The sequence below is a fragment of the Rhincodon typus genome, chromosome 22 (assembly GCF_021869965.1).
Source record: "Rhincodon typus isolate 14 chromosome 22, sRhiTyp1.1, whole genome shotgun sequence".
NCBI lineage: Eukaryota > Metazoa > Chordata > Chondrichthyes > Orectolobiformes > Rhincodontidae > Rhincodon > Rhincodon typus.
This window is the reverse complement of record NC_063353.1, coordinates 12,339,850-12,354,690: the sequence shown is the minus strand read 5'-3', so window position 1 is coordinate 12,354,690 and position 14,841 is coordinate 12,339,850. Positions and strand designations below refer to the sequence as shown.

The window sequence follows — 14,841 nt, the reverse complement described above, 5'->3', positions numbered from 1 at the left end:
TGTTGACCATTATTTAGGGCACTGAGTTGGATGATCAGCCATGTTGAATGGTGGAGCAGGCTTAAAGGGCCAAATGACCTACTCCTGCTTTTATTTTCTATGCTCCTAAGTCAACAGACTGCATCAATGTGCTAAATAGATATATTCAGAGACTTTCAATTGCTAGCCACGCAGTTCTGAAAAAAAAAATTGGATCAGGCAAGCCTGTTTCTATCCCTGTAAAAGGATCACGTTTACAAAAAGAGATGATAAAGGTACAGTGTGGTGTATGTCAAATCCATTCGTAGGATACCACACTTGTTAATGAAGGCCAAATCAAATACGGTTCAAACTCCTGCATGCCCATTCCCATTCTGTGCCCAACCTGATAGTCTCCCTCAATATCACTGCCAGCAACTTGTGATGTGTCCACCCAAAATATATTTGCAATATAAGTTGCACACGTCTCAAAGCTTTGTCAGGCACAGCGGTGGAAGAATTATGTTTGAAATTCCAGGAAATAGTGCTAACACTATGAATTTTTTTAAACAGCCTGACAGGCATTCATTCCATTTAGATTACCAGATGGTGTAGTCAAATGTAATGTCTTCGTGAGGTTTGTAGATTTCGTCATTGAAGTAGCAGGAGCATTCAGATTTGGGCACACAATTGCCATCTTCATTGGCATACTGATCAAGTGGGCAGTAGCATCCTTCAAGACAGAATTCAGTGCAATCCAAGTCTGGATTCGAGAGTGATCTGCAGGTCTGGTTACATGGCGTGCCACACTGTTTATATATCTGACCATCAGGACAAGTCATTTCTGTCATAATAAAGTTTTCATAAAGAAATAGAAAGCAAGGATATTAATATAGAATGCTATCACAAAATGTGTTCACAAATTATTGAACCATGGATGCTGTCACATAGGCAAATGCAGCAACCAAAATACCATTGAACACAATTAGCAATGCGATGAAAAGTTCACCAATTTACCTTTAGGGCTCATTCAAAAGTAAAATACTGAAGTTGCTGGAGATTTGAAATAAAAATAGAAAATGCTGAGAATACTCATAGGCTTTCGTTAGGACCTAAGGGGCAACATTTTCACACAGAGGATGGTGCATGTATGGAAATGAGCTGCCAGAGAAAGTGGTGGAGGCTGGTACAATTATAATATTTAAAATGCATCAGCTCGGGTACATGAATAGGAAGGGTTTAAAAGGGATATGGGCCAAATGCTGGCCAATGGGACTAGATTAATTTAGGATATCTGGTCAGCATGGACGAGTTGGACCAAAGGGACTGTTTCCATGCTGTACAGATCAATGACTCTATGACTCTAGATCTGGTACTTTCTGTGGAAAGAGAAAAACAGGCCTTGTGTTTGATGAAACATAGAGATGCTGCCACACTTGCTGAGTACAGCCTTTCCTACTTTTTTAATTCTTGTTTGCAATGTGCTGGTTAGGAGAAGAATTTTCACCAAAATACCTGGAGAATCCTCCCTACAGGATGTAACTTCCACTGAACAGACAAGACACCTTGTCCTTGGGAATGGTACCTCTGACAACGTAGCTTTCCAAGTTTTAAAAGGGGTAAATTAGAAATAGTACATAATTTGAAGTACTATTCTGCTTCAATGACATCCTTTTGGTGATTGTAAACTCTTTCTATGATCTCCCTTGTCAATGTCTCAATGTTATTTGTACAAGATTAAGTGATGTGAGGTTTCTGATTATTGACTTTTACAGTTGACACCTTTATGGGCTTGTAGGAACAACAGTGGGTGAGACAGTGACTCAGGATTAGCACTGCTGCCTCACAGGGATCCGGGTTCAATTCCACCCTCTAGTGACTGTCTGTGTGGAGTTTGCACATTCTTCTCATGTCTGCGTGGATTTCCTCCCACAGTCTGAAGATATGCAGGTTATGTGGTTTGGACATGCTAAACTGCTCATAACATCCAGTGATGTGCAGGCTAGGTGGATTAGCCATGGGAAATGCAGGGTTACAGAGATAAGGTGGGGTGGGGGTGGGGACATCTAGGTGGGACACTTTATGGATAGGCAGCATGGACTCAATAGGCCGAATGGCCTGCTTCCACACAGTAGGGATTCTGTGATTCTAATTGCACTGGATAGTGAGTTAACATTTGACTCGTTACTCATAAAATAAAAGGTAAAAGATTCAGCAGAAACTACTTACCACAGAAGTCTGGGGATCTCCAGTTAATAAGTACCCCTTTCTTGGCACACATTTCAGCGTAACTGGAAACAGCAGAGCACAGGCATTCGTTGCCATTGGAGCAGGCACACACATCATACTGACAGATCTTGAGGAATGGCGTAGGATTTACCTCATGGTGACATGGCTCAAACTCAGTTAGCAACAGAACAGAGCAAACCTCTTCAGCATACGTCACTGAAACACAAATATTATACTGCGATGACAACTCCCAGTAAGATTTGTTTCTAAAGCAACAATTCCAAAACAAAACTGGGGTCAATTTTAAAGTAACTCCCAATGGGACCATGTGGGGGACTGTTTGGACAACCGTCCAGATATAGCACCTTTATTAAACGATGCGTAAAGCCATCAGTTTCCTTTCTGAAGAGGTAGATTTTTAAAAATCACCTTTATAAATGGTCAAATGAAAGGAGACAGAGATCTAAACCATACAAATTATTTCTCCCAACTTCACCAAAGTGCATAAAGATTAGATATCTGTCTTTGTCTACTTTACATGGAGTGTGTTTCTGCCCATGTTTTAAGAACTGGACTTCATGTGTTAACTGATGTTGCATATTGTAACATTACTACATTATATACTTCCCTTTTTAAAATATTGTGAGAGGATGCAAGGGTTAAAGACTGAGAATGTCCCTCAGTTATTATGCAATGCGAAATAATCCACAGAGCCTGCAGGAAGCCAAAGTTTATTCAGATGTTGTTAGATTTGCTTACAAGCATTGCCTTGATTGATGAGCTGTTTGCTCAAAGCCTTCCTTCAATGTCCCATAAGCAGAAAATATAATTGCAGTTACTTTATAATTGAATATCAACAAAATGGCCTGGATTACAGGAAACACTAACAGTAAAGGAACAGTATATTTATTTATCCTGACATGAAATCCCCGTAACTTATCTGCTTAAAAAATGATGTAGAATTTATATCTTTCATTAGGAAACCAGTGTGGGAATTTCTCCAATTGATCACTCAGGAACAGGTACACCCCAGTCAGATATGTACAGCACTGTCAGTTACATAGAAAGGCTCCCTTTACTATGTTCCACATTGATATCTTAGTTCAAGTTAATGCCCTAGTGTGATTTTCTTTTCTGTCATTTTCACCAGAAATTCTTGCAGCTCTTAACAGTGTGGCTCAATTAGTGTTAGATCAAGTCCAATGAAAATGAGGTTAAGACTGCAGAAATTCATTTCATAAGGAATGTTTACCATCTCATCATTCTGGGTCAGATGTGAATTAAAAACTCAGAAATAAAAAGGCACTCTATCACCTGACCTCCCTTCCATTTTGAATAATAATTAGAACAAATGCTTTAGCCACCATGAAGTGGTCAAAAGCCTTTGGTAAAGATAAGTATAGATCCTCCAGGGTAGTTTTAGTGGCTGAGGGCACAAAGAAAATTGAAGTTTAGCCGTGCTGGTTCTAACATGTGAACTAAAAGATGCATGTTTCCTATAATAGTGTTACTGAAATGATGATAGATAAACTTGCTGTCACCACATGGACAGCAAACTGGGAAAACAGGTAATCCATTCATTCTAGAACAGGTAAGATTACCATTTCGTTGATTTCAATTCGGAAGGTTCTATGACCACCAATAAGATAACATTGTTCTCAATCTATCTGGACCTGCGTTCAATACTATGCCTGCAACAGCAGTGTAGGTTCTACTTGATATGCATCACAGTGTATATAGGAACAGTAGAATGCGAACAGGCCATTTTAGTGCTGGATTGTATGTCATCATTCAGTTGGATCATGGATAGTTAGTTTAATTGCATTCACCATAGCGTTTGGATATTCTATTTAGTACATAAAATGGAACTTGATAGCAAGTAAATAGCAATGTATTAAATATTAATAGAACATTCCTCCACACTGCAGATTTATAATAATCCTATGATAAGGTTAAATATGGTGCTATGAGGTTGTGATAATTTTCCAGTCTGCGCTATCTTTGTGTGGTCCTGCATTTGTTTGGTGTTTTCAGGTGTTTTCCTTTGACACTGGCAATGTAATAACAAGATGGCATGACAGAGAAACTTGTGCAAATTTTTTCAAAAACTCAACTCATTTCAGTACTACAACAAACCGATATGATGGCCATTCAACGAACTAAGTCATCGGAAATCCCTCATCTCTTCGTTAATTGTGATTCAATCAGACAGCAGTATTTGTGAATATTTCAGACCTGCTATCCAACCTCTGTTAGTGCGACTCAGATTGAAACATTGAGCAGACTGCGACTAAAACTGTGTTCTCCACTGGAATTCCCACATCATTCTTAGAGTCTTTTGTAGGAGTTCCAATATTTAGCATCAGCACACTGTCAGTATCAGACATATTTCCAATAAATAAAGACATCCCTAAAATATGCACATCCATACAGAATCAGCAAGCCACACGCTGCAGCCAGAGTGAAGGCAATTGTAGGTGATAACCCACGGTTAATGCTTGAGAGATTTTACAAGCACAGGAATGGAATTTGGCAATGGGAGCAAGGAAAAGCTTAATTAAAAATTGCACCATTAAAATCAGAAAGTCAATTGCTGACTATCAGTTTGCTCCAGCAAATCATTAAAAGGCTGAGAGAATATAAAGAGAAATAGGTTTTGGCAAATGCTTAGATCAGGGATACTGGTAGAAAGAAACTTGATGTTTAAACTTTCTTGCATGTAAGATGCCCCAAGGCCAAAGTGCCATACCTTGTGCTTTCAAGTCCCTGTACCTCAGAAAAAATGAGGATTCTAGTTTCCATTTCTCTGTAGAGAACAAAATGAGACACTAAACTATTTGGTGAGAGAGGATATTTAAGACCTACGTCATACTCAGCACAGTCATGAAGATATTACAATTTTTAATTTTTTAAAAAATAACTAATATTTTAAACTATATCAACATTCATTTAAAATATGAATATCACAGCCATTTAAGCAATTCATAAGTCCCTTTGTTAAAGTGTCAACTTTCTATATGAGCAACCTTCCTCTCTGTTTCACCCTGGGCCATCGAGATGTCAAAATGCTTTTCTGAAAGGCAATTGAAAGTTTAATTTAAACTGAAGAAGGTCCATCCATTAAAAAACCCTGGCTATTCTCAAAGACTTTAGAAATGGGAAAGTCTATAACAGAGGATGTGTGGTCCCAAACTACAACCAGTTTTTTTTAGATAAAGGACTTTGGACACATTATAGGCCATATGGTTAAGGGAGCCTGTTTTGACCTAAAACAAAAACAGAAATTGCTGGAAAATCTTAGCAGGTCTGGCCGCATCTGTGGAGAGAAAGCAGAATTGAGGTTTCCAGTCAAGGGACCCTTCTTCAGGAGTGTTAACTCTGTTTTCTCTCCACAGATGCTGCCGACCTGTTGACTTTTTCCAGCAATTTCTGATTTTGTTTCTGATTTCCAGCATCTGCAGATATTTTGATTTTCAGTTCGTGACCTACCTTTTGAAAATAAAAGCAAAAGCTATTCTGTTCAGAGAACCCGCTGAGCAATATGACCTGAAACATTATCCAACCAGACCATGGATTTGCTGCCAGCCAACTACACTGCCAAAGAAAAACAACTTTACCTCAAAGGTAAGAGACTCCCTCAATCTCCACCTTCAAGTTCACCTAAGAGCTATCTTCTAGCAACTACAAGAAGCATCACAACATACTGAGAATCCTTTGATTTACAATGTCTCCACTCCAACTAAAGTATAAATTCATCCTAGAAAGAGACATTTCAGCTACAAAAAAAGACTGAAATCATATTAGATCGTAACCATGCTTTTTTTTCTTGTGCCTAATCTTTTTTGCACATGATATTGTGCGAGAGACATCACATTTAAACCTGTAAGAGGGTGTTAATAAATTAACCTCTTTGTTAGCTTAACTTCGGTAGTGGGGAAAATGCTTGAATCTATCATTAAGGAAGAAATAGCAAAACATCTGGATGTAAATTGTCCCGTTGGGAACACCCAGCATGGATTCATGAAGGGTAGGTCATGTTTAACTAATTTGGTGGAATTCTTTGAGGGCATTACTTGCATGGTGGACAATGGGGAACCTGTGGATATGATGTATCTGGATTTCCAGAAGTCATTTGACAAGGTGCCACACCAAAGGCTCTACATAAGATAAAGTTGCACAGTATTACAGGTAATGTATTGGCATGGATAGAGGATTGGTTGACCAGTAGAAAGCAAAGAGTAGGGGTAAATGGGTGTTTTTCTGGTTGGCGGTCAGTGGCTAGTGGTGTGCCTCAGGGATCAGTGTTGGGACCTCAATTGTTTATAATTTACATAGATGATTTGGAGTTGGGGACTAAGTGTCGTCTGTCAAAATTTGCAGATGACACTAAGGTGAGTGGTAGAGCAAAGTGTGCAGAAGACACTGAAAGTCTGCAGAGGGATATAGATAGTCTAAGTGAGTGGGCAAAGGTCTGGCAGATGGAGTACAATATTGATAAGTGTGAGGTCATCCATTTTGGTAGGAATAGCAGCAAAATGGACTATGTTTTAAATGGTAAAAAACTGCAGCACGCTGCTGTGCAGAGGGACTTGGGTGTCCTTGTGCATGAATCACTGAAGGTGGGATTGCAGGTGCAGCAGGTAATTAAAAAGGCAAATGGAATTTTATCTGCCATTGCTCGAGTGATGGAGTTTAAAAACAGGGAGGCTATGCTGCAGCTGTATAGAGTCCTGGTGAGGCCACACCTGGAGTACTGCGTGCAGTTTTGGTCTCCTTACTTAAGAAGGGATATACTAGCACTGGAGGGGGTGCAGAGGAGATTCACTTGGTTGATTCCAGAGTTGAGAGGGTTGGATTATGAGGAGAGACTGAGTAGACTCGGTTTATACTCATTGGAATTCAGAAGAATGAGAGGAGATCTTATAGAAACATATAAGATTATGAAGGGAATAGATAAAGTGGAGGCAGGGAGGTTGTTTCCGCTAGCAGGTGAAACTAGGACTTGAGGGCATCACCTCAAAATAAAGGGATGCAGATGTAGGACTGAGGTCAGGAGGAACTTCTTCACCCAAAGGGTTGTGAATCTGTGGAATTCCCAGCCCAGTGAAGCAGTTGAAGCTACCTCGCTGAATGTGTTTAAGGCAAGGCTAGATAAATTTTTGAACAGTAAAGGAATTAAGGGTTATGGTGAGTGGGCAGGTAAATGGAGCTAAGTCTCAAAGATCAGCCATGATCTTATTAAATGGCGGGGCAGGCTCGAGGGGCCTGATGGCCTACTCCTGCTCCTAGTTCTTATGTTCTTATGTTCTTATGTTTTAAATTCATAAATGACTTGCTGCTGAAAAAATTAATTTGAGCATGAGGTTAACTAATTTCACACAGGAAAACATACCTTGATGTCAGACAGGAAGAAAAGACAGATTGTGTCCACAACATTTGAGAATTATCAACTTGGGTCAACTTAAATTAAGCCAAGTTAATTAATGGTAAATTCACTCAGTGCTGTTGTAGGTGCAAAGCTTTAATTAAAAGCTTATTTCTGATTTTGTCTCCAAAATAATTGTGTATTCTGTGAAACATTTCTCCCAACTCTGTATCCAGTTCCCTGTGCTAATGAGAAGGATTTTCTGGGGATTCAGTTGGGATTCATCTTGTCCTGATTCAAAGCTCAGATTGCAGCAAAGTAGTTTATCTGGCTTGAGTCCTCCAATTCTTTGTAGATGTGTGATATGACTCAGTGGCACTCCACCAAACGCTAGTTTGACTCCAACACAATGCTGCAGAACTGTTGTCAAATATAGGCAAAATTAGGTAAGAAACATAGTTTTTCTTCACCAATTGAGTTGTCAATTCAGCCACCAGTAGCACCCAAACAAAGAACGCCACTGTTAGCAAAATCAAGGTAGTTTTGAATTGTCCAGGTCTCTAGATTACTTGTCCAGTGATGCGTCCGCTACATTACTGTACCTTTGATGTATCACAGCACTATGTATAGTTATGAAAGATAATTTTTAACCACATGGGATCGATGGTAAACTGTGGTAATTGTTAATCTAAACTAATGAAGCAGCTGTAAATGCTGAAAATAAGACATAGGAGCAGAATTAGGCCGTTTGGCCCATTAAGTCTGGTCTGCCATTCAATCATGGCTGATATATTTCTCAATTCCATTTTCCTGACTTCTCACCATAACCCCAAGCCCCTTATTAATCAAGAATCTATCTACGTTTGTCTTAAATATACTGAATGACACACCCTCCACTGTGGCAATGAGTTCACCACCCTCTGGCTGAAGAAATTCCTCCTCATCTCAGTTCTAAAGGGTTGTCCCTTCACTCTGAGGCTGTGCCTTCAGCTCTTAGTCTCTTCTAATAGTGAAAACTTCTTCTCCATGTCCGCTCTATCCAAGTATCTCAGTACTCGGTAAGTTTCAATAAGACCACCCTCATCCCTTTAAACTTCATCGAGTACAGACCCAGAGTTCTCAAATGCTCCCTATAATACAAGCCCTTCATCCCCAGGATCATTCTTGTAAGCCTCCTCTTGTCACCTTCCAACACTAGCACGTCCTTGATTAGATATGGGACCCAAATCTGAAAAACAACAGAAAAATCTGGAAGTACAAAGCATATCAGTGAGCATTTGTGGAAGAAACAAGCCTCAGACCATTAGCTAATTGTTGTTTCCACAGGCATTGACTGAGCAGCTGTGCATTGGCAACTCTTTCCATTTTATCTTTGTTTGATCACCTTGTGGGCAGTTCTGGTATGCAAAGTGGGGGAGAAGAAAGGGTAGCACAGTGGCTCAGTGTTTAACACTGCTGCCTCACAGTGCCAGGGACCTAGGTTCAATCCCAGCCTCGGGTGACTGTCTGTGTAGAGTTTGCACATTCTCCCTGTGTCTGTGTGGGTTTTCTCCGGGTGCTCCCGCAGCCCAGAGATTTGCAGGTTAGGTGGATTGGCCATGCTAAATTGCCCAAAGCATCCAGGGATGAGCAGGCTATGTGAATTAGCTATGGGAAATGCAGAGTTACAAGGATAGGGTAAGGGGGTGAGTCTGGGAGGGATGCTCTTCAGACAGTTTGTGTGGACTTGTTGGCTGAATGGCCTGTTTCCACATTTTAGAGATCTATGAAAGGAACTCAATTAGTGAGAAATGGTGGAATTATGTTGGATCCCATGTTTAATCTGGAGTGAATGGTAGTATCTGTTTGAAGGTGGTGTTGTTGATAATTTACAGATGCTAGTGTTGCAAAGAATTAGAATAGTTTTACCAAAATCTCATGAGGAAGGAACCTGATTTTGGTTATTTAAGAATCACACTTGAAAGCTTTGTTTTTCATTGAAATGCAGGAATTGCAAGGATTAATGAACAATCTGCAGAATGGAGAGTTGCAGTACTGGGAAATGTCCTAGACTGGGCTGTTATGTTTCTTGTTCTTTGCCTTCCACCTCCATTGATAAGGACTTGCTTGCCTGAAGTGCAGATTTATGCCCTGATGAAATAGCTGTACATGCTGGAAATAAGACACAGAAGCATAATTAGGTAATTTGGCTCATCGAGTCTGCTTTGTCACTCGATCATGGTTGATATGTTTCTCAACCGCATTTTGCTGCCTTCTCCCCATAATCCCTGATCCCCTTACCACTCAAGAAGCTATCTACATCTGTCTTAAATACACTCAACGACTTGCTCTCCACAGCTATCTGCGGCAATGAATTCCACAGATTCACTACTGTCTGATTGAAGAAATTCCTCCTCATTTCAGTTCTAAAGGGTCATTCCTTCACTACCGGCTAGACACGTGGAAGAATATTGCTTGGGTGAATCAGGCTATTGGTGCATACAGTGGGAGAGTGAAACTTTGAGTGACTTGCCAGTAGATGTGACTTTCATTCTTGGGTTTATTATCAATCTGTAAAGGCTTCCAATACACCACTGTCGGGCAATGAGAGCAGAGAGTCTCCTGATCTGCCAGAACTGTGAGGTAATGCAGTATAGCAGACTTCCCATGTTAGAAAGATGCCACAAGGAGGTTCCTGCCACATGACAAGTATCCTCCGTGCTCCAAGTGACCACCAGAAAAAGAAGATAAAAATTCTCATGGAGTATATTAACAGGAAGAACTTGCTGATCTGCATTCAGTTGGTGAAGCCAGGGAGGTAGGAGATAAACAGACCAATCTTTGAATACACAGCCTAATCAAATCTGATTGATCTTACTAACTGCTCCCCGATATCTTTTGGATGTGAAGAAAACTCTTCACTCTCTTTTGGCTCAAAAGGCAAGAGACTTTGACACTGTAGCAGACAGTTTTCCAGATAATGTAACAACAGACATGTTACCAGAACGAGAGGCACATGCCTCTCCTACAGACAAGTGCAGGTAGTGTTTACTTAGCAGAATAATTTTACAGTGAACCTGGGGAGCAATATTAAAGAGATGAGACTATAAATGGAGAAAATATATAACTTAAAATTATGACCTCAAATGTAGGGTGCTTAATTTATGCAATTCAATGATATTTAGTGTAAATCTGCTGTTTAGTTACATCACTCAGAAATGGAAAAACACTTCCAGTTACAGGTTTGTGTGAGTGCTGTTGGATATGAACATCATGGTGCTCTGTCCCAGAATGGTAACATGGGTAACACAGTGCAGCTAGGTGATAGTGAGTAATCTAGTGTGTGATAGTTTTGTGTGTCAGGTTACCAAATTCAACTACATTGCAGCACTAAAACGCACAATGGAGGCTGAGGTCAGGATGTGTGTGTGCGTGTGTGTGTGCATGTGCGTGTGCGTGTGTGTGCGTGTGTGTGTGCGCGCGTGTGTGTGAGAGAGAGAGGGCGGGGTGGTGGTGGTGGTTGCTGGTGGTGTTGAGGTAAGGAATTGGAAGGGCAATAACTTCAAGGTGCTTTGTGCATTTTGACTGAGGTGCGTGTGACATTGCTTGCCTTCGGTTTCGGGACTGACCACAGCAAGAAAAGTAGTTCAAGAAAGGCATATTTTAAAAAAGATGCTGTGCTTCCCAACATGTGATGTTCAAAGTTTAACTCTTGGTCATTCAAATCAAGTCCCTGTTTACTGATTCTTTTTTACCGTCCTTTTGACTCTGCTTTCTATCCAGTAGACAGGGTGTTACGGCCATGGAGTAGTCCCTTCTATGAGCTCCATTTACCCATGTTGAAACACACTCATTCTGAAATTGTCTGTGAAATTTTAATGCAAGTCCCATTCTGCTGCATTTCAATAATACTGAAAATAAAATAAACAGTGTGAGTCAATGCTTTGCTTGGGTGGCCAAGCCATGCAGCTATCTGTAACACCAGAAGCTACAGTTTGATGGATGCTGGCATTCTAGCATTCCATCTAAATGGGTCAAACATTACATCACTGTCTTGTTGGGGAAAGCATTAATGTGACTTATGTGGACGAACTGCACAATGATTTAAAAAAGAAACTCAATTTTGTTTTTGTACAATAAAATGGATTGGATACTTAACCTCTAAATAATATGTTTAGGGAAAATGTATTATGTTAAAGACATTGAATTTGTAACTCCTCCTTCCTTCCCTTAGTTATGGTGACAGCACTGTCATTACTTCTAGACAGCATTTGTTTCAGTAAGCCCTGTGACTGTGTTTATATATGTCATCATAGATTAGCCATGATGACATGCTTCCATCTGGCAGCAGATCAAGGGCTGTACTACGTAACAGAATACTTCCTTTAAAATTTACTTTTCTGATTCTGTTTTATTCTCAGAGGAAAAGGATAAACCAATGTAATAACATGTAAGAGCATTTAATATTGGGCATCTTACCTTATATTGAGTTTCCTTCGTTATTCTTTGAACAATTCTGCCTTGCGTGAAAATACCTCCACCGGAAGTGAAGTTACATGCAAACAAAAAAATTAGAAGCAGGAGGATGCCATATGGCCTCTTAAAGTCTGCTCTGCCATTTGATAACATCATGGCTGATCTGATTGTGGCCTTCATTCCACTTTTCTCTCTGCCTCCATTCCCTTTAACTCTTTTTGCCAATCATGAACCTATACAACTCAGCCATAAAAATACTCAATAGCCTACCTCTACTGCTCTCTTGGAAAGAGAATTTGACAGATCAAAGACCACCACTGAGTGAAAAAAACCCTTCATCTCAATATAAAGTGGGAGACCCTTTAATTTAAAACTATAACCCATAATTCCAGTGTCTCCCAAAAAGGGAAACAATCTTTCAGCAAACACCCTTCAGATTTCCCCTTAGGATCTTTAGGTTTCAATACAAACACCTTTCATTTTTCTCAACTCTAAAAACATCTGAGTGGATGCCAAGAGTTAACAACATTAGAAACCCTGCAAAAATGTTTGGACATGTTTCAAGTTATGTTATTATAGTTTTGTGCCAAAATGAAGGCTTGTTGATATGCTTCTTGGTGCGGTACGTACTGAATAATATGTTTTCCATACCAGACTAAAGGTCTAATCTGATGATAGATCCAGCACTCTAAGCAAGCAGGCATATTTTAAAACAGGGGTTGAGCAGTGGTAGAGAGAGAGATAGTAGAAACTGCCAATGCTGGAGAATCTAAGATAACAAGGTGTAGAGCTGGATGAACACAGCAGGCCAAGCAGCATCAGAGGAGCAAGAAAGCTAACGTTTCTGGACCCTTCTCCCTTCTTGTATGGGTCCCTAACAAAGACACAGGACCTGTGAATTAATTCTTTAGACTGCTTTCATATTCTTGTTTTTCATTCTGCACTAAGCCTAAATGGTACAGGGGATACCTAAATAGTGACGTTGGACGCGACAAAGTGTGTTGAAGGTATTTCCAAGATGCATTGAAACTCAGTTACCTCTCTTTGGATTTAAATTGCATGGGTCAGCATGTATCTGTTCCAGGTCAGCACAGCCACCATTCACCTTCCAGGAATTTCCAAAATTGACCATCTCTGTTTCAACAAGTCCAGATGGTGTGAGGAAGTCATCACCTTGATTTCCATTGAAATTTCCACACAGACCACAAGTTGTCCCTGTGTATATGGCACTCAGCTGAAGAAAGAAGATTCAAGTTAACTAAGTGTCTGAGAAACGCAGAATCAAAAACACATCTGCAAGTTTCAGGGAATACCTTCAGATAAACCTTTCCATATCCGTCCCAGTCAAACTGAAAATCGTCATCGTAAATCACCCGAACTGATGAGAGTACAGTGTGCTGAATACGAAGGGGACCTACAAGAAATGTGTGCCAAACAGAATAGATGTAAATAGTCAAGCAACAATGCAATTTTAAACAAAGTACTGTTGTGAAAAACAATCATTCTTCCTCATATTCTTTAAGTGAGATTTACATTAATACAAATTACACACAGTTATTCAGCTGTTTGTTCCTGAACTTGAATTAACTGGGGTTAACTTGTTTGGAGGAGGAAGTTTACAAAAACATTTAAATAATCACGCGTTGTAGAAGCTGGAAGACTTTCAATAAACTGGAATGAAAATCAGGCAGGATCTACAAAGGGTGTGTAATTTACTCCGTCTCCTGTTTTTCTGGGAGAAAATATATCCCAGGAAAAACTGAAAGAACAATTATAAGAAATCATGTGTACTGCATGTATGGTAGGTAACACTTCAAAATGGGTGCTGCAATGGAGTGACTTGAAGATGTTCATACACAAGTTTCTGAAAATGGACAGTCAAGTAGTGACAGCTATTACAATCATATTAAGTGGAACATGCTGTTTTGGGACAAGTTTTTTTTTACAAATTCTGTATTATGTGAGTTAAGCATTATATTTTTTTCACAAATATTTAAGAATAAAGTAATTTGTTTTTGAGACAAAAGAGTTAGAAGAATCTCATACCAAACTGGCGCAATCAAATTTCCAAGATGGCATGCTGAGAAATGCATTAAAGCTGGGAACAGACCAGAGACATAATAAGGGTAGGTCACTGTCTAAGACTGAGGGTCACTGTACATTTTAAAAAGCATGCAGTTTGTAAATTGAGGGTACCAAAATTGTACTGATGCACCTTAGAGTGGAACATTTGTATAAGTTTTTCTTCTATATACCATTTAGATTTTGTCATTCCCAAGTTGAAATATTTTGCTTTCAGGCTGTTTACCTGATGCAGAATGAACTTTGCAAACATTAAGACTATTACAACTGAATCAAGTAAAGCAAGCTATATGGGGGCAAGTTAGATTTTCTTGCAACAGATTTAAGGAAATTGGGAAAATTAACCAAACGTAACATGAGGGGAAAGAAAAAAATAGATGTGTCGATACAAAATGGTTGTATTAGCCAAAAGATTGGTGGCCACAAGTTCTATAATAATTTTCCAAAGAGATTCGAAGAAATACTTGAAGTGATAAATTTTCAGGGCTAAATGGAAAGAATGGCTTGGAGACTAATTGGTTAGACCTTCCCTAGAGCCAGCACAGTACTGTATGGCTTTCCTCTGTTTAGTATCATTTTGTGAATGTAAATACATATAGTTTAAATATGCTTGGTTTTGTCAATGTTTTAAATACACTGTGAATGTATGAAAATGTGTAATACTGTACCAATTGAATGCAACAGTTAAAGGAACAAATCTGCTTGTCTATATATATTATGCCGTTTACTACCTTCACAGGGCAAAGAAAATT

The 14,841-nt window shown here is 39.5% G+C and overlaps 1 protein-coding gene across 1 annotated transcript in view; it reads right to left on the bottom strand.

Annotated features, from left to right (window-relative positions):
- Positions 1-14,841, bottom strand: part of vwf (von Willebrand factor) — a 103,685-nt gene that overhangs the window by 71,675 nt on the left and 17,169 nt on the right. The window contains exons 13-16 of the mRNA XM_048610454.1: positions 13,321-13,421; positions 13,046-13,241; positions 2,188-2,403; positions 562-802 (exon numbers count right to left, since the gene is read on the bottom strand). Of these exons, the coding sequence (XP_048466411.1) occupies positions 562-802; positions 2,188-2,403; positions 13,046-13,241; positions 13,321-13,421 (754 nt within the window). The remainder of the gene's footprint in view (positions 1-561; positions 803-2,187; positions 2,404-13,045; positions 13,242-13,320; positions 13,422-14,841) is intronic.